Source organism: Necator americanus, chromosome II, assembly GCF_031761385.1.
Source record: "Necator americanus strain Aroian chromosome II, whole genome shotgun sequence".
NCBI lineage: Eukaryota > Metazoa > Nematoda > Chromadorea > Rhabditida > Ancylostomatidae > Necator > Necator americanus.
Genome location: NC_087372.1, coordinates 29,301,153 through 29,311,347, shown reverse-complemented (window position 1 = coordinate 29,311,347; position 10,195 = coordinate 29,301,153). Strand labels below are relative to the sequence as shown.

The window sequence follows — 10,195 nt, the reverse complement described above, 5'->3', positions numbered from 1 at the left end:
TTAGTTTTGCGCGGAAACAGTTCCCATAATTTTAGGAGAAAGATGAGTGGAATTGCTTTCTATGACTCAAAACCCAAATTTTGTGGATTAAAGAATTAACGCTGCGGTTTTGATTTCAAACATGATGTGCACTCCAAATTCGTTCACTTGTGCCCAGTGTTCTCTGTAAAGCTGCTGTTGAAGCAAATCCTTCCTCATAACTTGGAATAAATATGCAACGCATATTTAAATGATCACTGGATTTATATTCACGAATACAGATCTAGTTTCGATAGTTACAACAAATTTTTTGATTGAATCGCTTTGCTAAGGAGACACAAATGTACAATCAGTTTTATGAGAAAAAAGTTTATTTCCTGGAATATCGATGCTACGGACAGTCTGGAAGAAAACCATCAGAGTGGAGTTGGCAAGGAATAGTCTCGTGATTTCACAAAGTTGTAGATCATTTGTATGGCTTCCCTTGGCTTATCTTCTGGCACGAAATGACCACTTCCGCGAACTGTTAAGAAATCGATGCCTGAACGAATTACGTAGAATAATTCACATTTCCTAAACATAGAAATAGTCCGATACCTCCTTGATACTTAAGTTGAAATCCGGCAACAGTAGGATTCTCTCCAATGTAGTGCCAAGGATCATTCACTCTCTCTTTACCCTTAACAATCCCATTTTATAAGTATCACATATATTCATCCAATGCCAGAAATTCTAAAAGAAATCACAAGTTCTTAGGACAAGAATGGCACTTGTAATCCAGAAAACGAATCGAGAATCACATAAAGCAGAAAATTAAGGTCTTGTCAGTGTTTTTTTTTTGACAACTATTGATTGCGAACAAAAAACGAACGCTAAATGCTCAAGAAAATCGCTGCTGGTAATTATGGTCATCAATTTTTAAAAATTTTTTTCTCGTAAGTGTGCAGAATTAGGCGTTACCTAAATATTTTCCTTCCGTAGTTCTTTATCATTACAATCCCACGCCTTCTCTAAAAAAACATTTGCAACAGAAAAGCTGGAAGATAAAATATAGCACGACCATTATGTCCTCGTGTATATGTGGCAGCGAGGCGGTCCTCATACTTGAAGGGCAAAAATTTCATTTCGCACTGATGAATGTGTGAGTGAAAAAGATTAGACAAGTAGACATAGAGCATCCTGACACCGCACTGATAAATAAAGGCTAAAGGCTATATTTTACTAAAGAGCAAGAATTATATCCAGAAATTTTAGCAAAGTAATCGTACAGGTAAAGTAAATCTGTTTTGGATTTTGTCCAATAGCTCTTTTTTCAATACTCAATTCTAGTAAGAAAAATTTTTCATTTATTTTTTAAGTTTTTTGTTCGAGACATCCATTCAAGCAATGGAAGCTGCCGACCTAATCGATAAAGTTGTTTACAACTTCCTCGAGGAATATAGTTTTGTTTTTGCCTCTTGGGACGAAATCAGAACCAATGGAAGTATTGTTGGTATCCACTCCAGCAAACTGAAGTCTAATTCAAGTACAGGTGATTATTACGATAACAGGAAGACAGGAACCACTTTGGAACAAGCCAGAACTTGGTTCAAAGCAGACAATGAAGACCATTAGCTGAAACATTAAACCGTACAATGATGGTGCGATTAAGCTTTGCGAGGAATTGTCGATTCATCACATGGCTGCATACGGTATCCACATCCCCGTTGTAGATCAAAATCTGGAACACGTTATGGAAACTGACTTTCTTAAATCCACGAATCAACGAATGGGAAGGTAAATCTGGGCGCTTCTATGCTGTTTCACCTTTACTCCGCTATCGCTTATCTGCTCAATTTGCGACTTCATATCGTTGTAAACGACCTGATAGCTGTTCTCCACTGCGTCGCTAAAAACTAAGAAAAAACTTCAAAAACGAAAATTGCGACAATCATTGTTTAGGTTAAAAGGAAACATGGAATGGTATTTAAAGAAAAAAACCACACACTAACCTACATTCAGTCCATTTTGGAAGAAATGTAGGGATGTGTAGAGCTTTACGAACGTCAGCTCTGTTCAAATAATCTGCAGTATTCCCAATTTGATCACACAACGGTATATTCTGAAAGCGACAAATTTTTCGCATCAGTAACCACTTCATCGAGGGACAACCGAAACACATACGGAGGTTTTGTTGGGTGGCTCTTCTGAAGGCAGTCCTGACTTTTTTCTCATAAACCGTTCTATCTGTGCTCTTTTTCCGCTGGTGCTTGTGGTATAGCACGTGTTGTAGATATTGTACGGATCCACATCGTTGGCTGCACTAAGGATCTAAAAAAAGGACTTCTGGAGAACGGTTAAGAGGTAAGGAGGCTCCCAAGCGGATTCCTCCGAGATAATACATTTCTAGCCAAGCTCCAGTCGTTCGTGGAGACGCAGACAACGGTGCCACTCTGGCCATACGCAGTTATAAGGAAATATGTAACGAAGAATGGTGTGACTTAGCGGAATTACGTAATCAGTTTAAAACAAAGCACTTAATAAAAATAATAATATATGATATTTTGTGTGATGTTCTAGTAAGAGAACGGAAGCGAGTTTTGTCCAGACATTACTTTCAAGACGTCTAGAAATCTTATCAAATGAACCCTTTTTCATCCAAGAGATCAGAGATACAGAAGGTCTCTCTGTCCGGAAATAAATTAGACTTCAAAAAACTTGGGCTTACAAATAAATAAATGATAAACAACAATAATCCTGAATGATAAACAACAATAATCTAATAAATAATCATTTCTTTTACTTTTGAAAGCTGGAATGTCCTATGTTTTCAACGAAAGCATGAAAAAAAAGTAGTTTGTAGCTATGAGATGCGTTTTTCTCCCAAACTTCAGGTGAGAATTTCTTCCGCTTCTGGTACGATTACAAATTTGACATAATCTTACATCACAAAATTCCAGTAGATGTGCCTTATTCTCCAGAACAATTTAACAGATGTTGAATTATACCTTAGATGGTGATGCAACATAGGAGTCAGCTATTCAGGTGGCAACGAAGGTAAATCTCTTCAGGATACATACCATCGTTAATTGCTTTCGCGAGGCATGATCGGAACATGATCGAAAATCCGTCGGGACCCTATTTACGCGCATCCTACGCAACTGCGCCGAGCTACCATTGCCTAATTGGAGAAAATATCATAGATACCACTACAAAAAGGTGGGTAAGTGGTTTTGCCGCGAGTGCCGATGGTTCGAAGCCATCCCAGGCTAAACCTAGCTTTTCATCCTTCAGAGATCGATAAATTGGTGTCTGGTACTACTGGTAAAACCTTTACGATTCTAATTCGAACACATCCGAAAAGGGATTGAGACCAATGCCAATGAGGGACCAATGCCAAACAGTTTGTCCTTTTAGCACCAACCTCCAACACAAGAGACGAACACTTTGGATCGTTATAAGCTGCGATAACATCACAACTTTCAATGTTGTTACTGCAACATGTTGAGGAAAAGTTCAAGTATAGCCTGTAACACTGTTATTTAACATTAATAAAAAGTAAGGAAAGTAATGGTAAATAATGCAAAGTACATTATAAACTATACATTAGGTGAAGTAAAAAGTTCTGAACGTTTTTGCTAGTTGTTTTTAGTGAGCCATATCTGGCAAAGTAAACATCATATCGGGTCATACTGTGCCGTAATTTCAAGCTGTCATTACGCTTCAGAAAAGTTCCATATCAGTCTTGTGTTTGGTGAAACCAGTTGTATGTTGCAACGTTCAGAAATGTACTTGAAAAAGAGAAGATTCGATATATTCTTCAGTACCACTTCGACCAAGGTGAAAGGGCGGAGCAAGCGGTCAAAAAATGTGTACTATTTATGAGCCTAGTACGGTATCGAATGCAACGAGAAAGCGTTGGTTTCAGCGTTTGGATAATATGGATGTCAACGATGAGGCCCGCTCTTGTAGGCAAATCGTCGAAAATGTCGTAAACCGTGGAAATCGAGCACGCATTCCTCTACCCAGGAACTGAAGATTGGCCAGAAAATCGTTTGGAATCGTTTATATGAGGCTGGTCTCAATAAGAAGCTCGATGTATGGGTCCCACGCAAATTGACGCAAAAGAACTTTTTTGCAGCAAATTGATACCTGCTATTCTTCGCCAAAACTTGACAATATCGACCCATTTTTCAAGCGGATGGTGACTGCTGATAAAAGATGAGTCACACACGAGAACAAAAACCGGAAGTTGTGCTGTTTTTGGTGGGATTGAAAGGTAATCATCATCCACTACGAGCTTCTCCCATGGGCGACCTGCCCAATTCGGAGCTCCGTTGTCAACAACTGACCAGATTGAAGCAGGTGATCGACCAGAAGCGCCAGTAGTAAAAGTGTTGTGTTCCATAAAGATAACGCCAGGCCGCACACATCTTTGACGACGCGAAAGAAGCTCCGGGAGCTCGGATGGCTGGTTCCACCGCACCAGCCGTATAGCCTAGACTTGGCACCAAGCGACTATTACCTTCTCAACCATTTGCAAAATTCCCTTGGTAGAAAATTGGCCTCAAGAGAGGCTTGTGAAAATGAAGTGGTCAAGTTTTTCTTTTCAATAAAAAAATTTCTTCAATTGTGGAGTTTTGAGTTTGCCGTTAGAATGGACAAAAGTAATCAAAACGGCGCATATTTGATCTATATCGGTTAGTGGAATGTTGATTTCATTGGCGAAATGAAGAGAAAAAAGATCAGAACTTTTCACTTCACCTAATTCTACGTATAGTGCTGAAAACAGAGGAGAAGAAATGAACAAACTCATTTCTTATTAGCCCATGATAGTAAAATAACGGAACCATTGTGTCATAGTTGTGTAGGAAATCCAATGCTCCGTTACCAATCGCCATACCCTGAACGAATTCAGAAACTAATGAAAAGAATACTGCGGCTACTTTAAATGTTTTTTTAAAAAAAAAACGAAGAGGTCACTACCTTAAAGTTAGAAAAGTTTATGGGATCTTTAAGCATTTTAATTGCAAGTGTAGGAAGATAAACTCCAGCATAGGATTCTCCCATGATATAAGTGGTTCGTCCACGATATTCTGGAAATTTGTCCAGAAAGTTTACCTAAAGTTCTCGGGTATGAATTTTTCTCTCATAGAAATGCACTTTCGTGGAGCCGAAACCTATTTCCACTCACAAAAGCCCGATAGTTGTGCTCTGCAACATCGTCGTCATTTGTGGTTACGTTACCGTTGGTATTAAATGAAAATCCCACTCCAGATGGTGATTCCATAAAAAGTACATTGGCAAACTGCAATGAAACATAATTACTATAATAAGAGAATTTTCTATTAATCCATACGAAGAGACAATACCAGGTTCCACGAATAGTCGTTGATGAACACATTCGTCCCGTAGTCGCTCACTTTGAACGGACCGAGTTCCTCAATAAGACCTGGGGATTTTTCATGATATCATGTACGGATCAAATCAAAAGAAATGGGGCACACCTGCTAAGGATGAACATCCTGGTCCTCCATTCAACCATAAAATCAAAGGGTCATTCGGGGGATCTTTCTGTGATTCTGTTAACCTAAACGAAACCGTCAACCATTATGGAGATAATATCAGCGTCACTGAGCAATTATTTCCAAGGATTGCGATACACAACTACAAATGCAGTAAATGGATATAAACGGATGAGATCATCTAAAATATGAGACTGAGAAATTGCCGCCTTTCTTTTCAAAATAAAAAAAATATCAACGGCAAAACTCAAAAAAGAGATCAAGTCAAACATTATATTTTTAAGGTCTCCCGTAGGATGAATTTAAAAAGGATGCAAAACCGTCGAGATCACAGTAGTGATGAGAGCGGGAACGGGTCTATTTGAAATCCAGTTACATTTATTCGACTGGGTAGAACGAAGTAGTAAGTCTACCACATACGTCTTCACCGTCAACGTTTCGCAACCACCTAAGGCCAACTGAGTCTTCTTGGTGGGATTGTTTAGGAATTTATGAAACGATTAATTGGAAGTATCGCTCACCAGTAATGGAAATTGTCAGTGCTAGATGCTTGCAAATAACCTGAATAGCTGGAAAATGTCGGCGTAAAATTCAGCGCAGGAAGGTTTACAACCAGATCTCCCGAGGGTGCGGCCACCGTCGTGGGAGCTACGCAGAGCAGCACCTGAATCGTAGATTAGATAATACTAATAAGATCAAGCAGGATTTGGTTAGTTCCCTTCTTTTCGATATATTCTGGATAGTGTAATGGGTTGTCCCATAAGTTTCTTTTCACAGCCGTCGACATTTTAATTCATAGTCGTCTGAGTCCTCGGACAAAAGAATCAAAGATGAATCACATCGATGAGCGAAGGTTACTGACTGCTGATTACATAGTTGATTGAAACATCTTTGTTGTTGAATTGAAAAAAATGAAAATAGCAGGAAAGTTGAAGAGGAACTTATAGAAATAGCTCATAACGATATGAGTAAGGAACTTCATAAACAGCTACCCGACGCATGGAACATTAGCCGATTGTCTTACAATCCCATAAATCAGATTATGAATTCCTTAAGGAGTGTCCTATATCCTTTATCTTAGAGCTATATTTTATACCTACTTTTACTTACTTATAACTTACTTTCTCACAAACAGTCGGTGTGTTATTGTGTACAATGAGTTGGAACAAAACGACGCGACGCCTCTTAAGAACGCATGAACCGACTCCTGTCTACAGTAAGCGGAACCTATTTTCTTTTTGCTTCTTCTGATTTTTCATTATTTCCTGTGTAGTAATCCATCAAGAGACAATTCTGTAACTTTTATTTTTGTGCAGTCGTGCACGATTGGCATCTTTAGTCATCAATATCGATATCGTTTGGTCGTGATGCCGATAAAACCCTTTTCGCTTTTTTTTCAGTAGTTTGTTTGCGCACAATTACCGTTTGTTGTAATCAGAGCAATAGTAAAATTAAGTAAAATAGTAAAAGTAAAAAAGGTGTGACAAAAATCCAACTCGTGCAAAATCAAGCCTTTGAAGAGACATCCCGGAGCAGAGCCATATTTTCAACTAGCTAAAAAGGTTTACATTGGTGTTACGATCACAAACGTTGCCCATTGTTGACATAAAATGTGGGACAGAAATGAAATCCCCATCCAAACAAACTAAGATCTTAGAGGCACCCTTAAAAACGATGAAACTGATGGAAAATTCACTTCGCTAGGAGTACGTAGTCCACTTCATGCATTATCACACAAAAAGTAGTGAGAGCCGTGAGAAACAAAAAGGAAAGAGTCACAGGTGGTTTCCAGCACACAGTAGTGAGAGCTCAGTGTATATAGTTGGGTCAAAACGACATGAAGCACGGACCATCGCGTAAGCGGCCACGCTCGGAAGCGGTGCGGTGGAGACAGCGGTTGGAATCGAGGTGGGAGCATAGCGAACCGCAGAGATGGGTGGCGGTAGGGAGGATCCTAACACGATCTCAACCGCTACGCTGCACCGCTCCGCTTCGGGCGCAGCCGCTTGCGCAAATGTGCGCAATTGCGTACGCGGCTTCTCTCGAGACGGTGCGGTGGAGCGTAGTGGTTAGGAGCGTAGTGGAACTCTTGCTGGTTCCACTCATTGCTGCAGTTTGCGACGGTCCCACCTCGGTCGCAACTGCTGCTTCCGCCGCGCTGTTTCGAGCGCAAGCGCACCGCAACTACACTCGTGATTCATGTCGTTTTGATCGCGGCGTACGTTCTCGCACAAACAAGTGGACATTTTGGTACCTGACGCGGCAAATTACAGATGTTTCGTAGAGCTTCTAGCACTAAGAAACATGAAAAAAAACGGAGAAATAATTGGAACAGCTTTAGCCACATGCGAAGATATGTGTAGTTGAGCAGTCCCAATATGGCCACCTATTCAACAATGCATAGACTGGTCAAAGTGAGATGAGTCTCGCTGCGTAAGCGACCACGCTCGAAGCGGTGCGGTAGAGCGCAAATAGGATCGAGAAGGGATAATTGTTAGCAGCACTCCGTGTGGCAAATGGTCCCACCTCTATCCCCACTGAACCCCCTCGAGCGCAGCCGCTTACGCAATAGCACCGAGCTTCGTATCGTTTTCACTTGACTATGTATGTTCAGTGATGGGACCGAGCAAATACCATTGTAGGGAAGATGCATTCCTCTCAAACCAATATATAACAGTTTAGTTTTTGTTCAGTTTTGTTTACTCATGTACTCATCTTTCAACAAAAAAACTTCACTGAAGATTTGTACTTGGAAGTGTGGACAGTCAACTTTCGAAATTCCTTTCTTTAAAGACAAAAACACTTAGCCCAAGACAGAGATTCTCCAAAGTGAAGTATTTGGTTTAAAAACATTTTCTTTTCTAGGAAAACCAACTACTCGTTGCAAAAAATTCCATTACGCTTCAAATTACACAGAAAACAATATCAATTTGAGAAAACAAACCAATATTGATGTAAACATCAGCACCTGACCGTTAGCCGTCCGAGAATAACAGTTGCGTACGCGTTGATAAGGCAACTGAATCTCCAACCATGTATATGGTTGCTGATAGGGTAATGATTGTTCGTGAGTTCACAGATATCCGCAACTGTTTGCTAACATTTAACGTAATTAACATCACTGGGCTTGCATCACTGACCGGAAGCGAAAATGTAGTTGTAGTTAGTATCTCTTAAAGTGAGCATGCCACGGATCTATGGATTTCCCATGGAAAGCTTCTACACAGAGTTGTAGATTGCGAAAGAAGAGGTGACTCCGCTCATCTCTACTGTAAAAAACGGGCCGGAAGCCGCCGTTTTTTTACGACGGCTTGCGTTGCAACGCGCCACCCTTGTGCATACGCCGCATCAACAAGCGACCCTTCGAGGATTAATAAGGTCTCCTAACAGCCTATTCAAACTAATGAATAGACTGCTGAAGGGAACGGAACGTGTACGTAGAGGCACCTCGTAGGATCTAAAGCGATTCCTGTGCCGTTTCTTACGACGATCATGGAGTGATGAGCGGAACCACGTAGTTTTCCCGTAATCTACGACCTCGCATAGGAGCTCTCCATGAGAAACCCACACCACGTCAGATTCATGGTATGCTGCTTTTAACTCAAAAGATCAAACCAATAAATTAATTTCAGAAACAGATCAATTCTATCATATCTGAGAAGAAAGCACTGCCGCATAGTTTTTTTTTTCTTTTTTTTAAAGCAAATCCATCAAAAACCTATGAATTTAGGAAAAGTGAGTGAAACTGGATCTATTCTCGTAAATGGGCAGTTAATAAGATTCCACCTTGGTTAAAGTAAAAGACTAGATCTCTACAAATTAAAATCTATTTCATCAGCACAATGGGATTGAAAATTCTCGCGAGATCTATAGAATCACTTATCAACAACAATTATGGGTGGGTCCCAACTTCGACCTTTTTTCAATCTTGGCATCGTAGAGTTTGATTGTGTGCTACTTTTTGAGCAGAACCAAGATTGTTCTTGATTCTTATTCTGGTCGTCGCCTTCTTCAGAGCCTGAAAAAATCAAAGACACGTGTAATCTACTCTCTCAAATGCGTCGTCACTCCACAAGATATGACTTAGCAAACAGATTATTCAAAAGCTGCGTCAGAAAAGCAGACCTTCATAGCGCTCACCTTGATGGCCACAAAATCGTGATGTTAGCGGACCACCAGTTGTTAGAGTTAACGCTAACGCTAGTAGTAACTAGCAACGATGCCCCCCGCCTCTGACCCCGTAGGTTAAAACCCGTAAAGATCTTGATATGGCGCCAGCGATGCATTCTTCTTTGCGATTCATGACTGGACTTTTGGCCGTGATATAAAACGCTTCCACGGATCTTCCTCACTAGAGGGATCACAGCCGGTTAGTCGCGAGGCTACGTGGCGCGTCCCCGGGTGGCAGATAGGGGCTAGTCGCGGACCAAAAGCGACCTTGTGCTTGCTCAGAGACGCAGGTGGATTTAGGGGATGGACCCCCTGTTTCTGCTGAGCCAGGACTGACTCATGACATCCTTGTATCCTGCACGTCGGTCCGGCCAAAAGCCTGCAATCAAGTGACTGGGAGGTTCAAGGGAGGCGGTTTGGAGTCGCCTCCAACAAATAAGCTCCACATGTCCACTCCGGGAAAACGGAAGTTCTCCCAGAAACTCATGGGACTAGAGGCTTGCAACCTGCCCATGGGTTTTAAAATTTTAACGCAAAACACA

General features: G+C 40.9%; 1 protein-coding gene across 1 annotated transcript; it reads right to left on the bottom strand.

Moving 5' to 3' along the window:
* Positions 1–395: 395 nt before the first annotated feature.
* RB195_019866 (uncharacterized protein) lies at positions 396–8,445 on the bottom strand (the record flags this gene model as incomplete). Its single annotated transcript, XM_064187913.1, has 14 exons — positions 396–520; positions 577–658; positions 1,613–1,699; positions 1,786–1,867; positions 1,971–2,080; positions 2,143–2,289; positions 3,383–3,485; positions 4,771–4,862; positions 4,945–5,079; positions 5,153–5,266; positions 5,331–5,410; positions 5,466–5,548; positions 6,005–6,147; positions 8,428–8,445. The coding sequence occupies 14 exons, from the start codon at positions 8,443–8,445 to the stop codon at positions 396–398; spliced, it is 1,401 nt and encodes a 466-aa protein (XP_064043794.1).
* Positions 8,446–10,195: the final 1,750 nt, after the last annotated feature.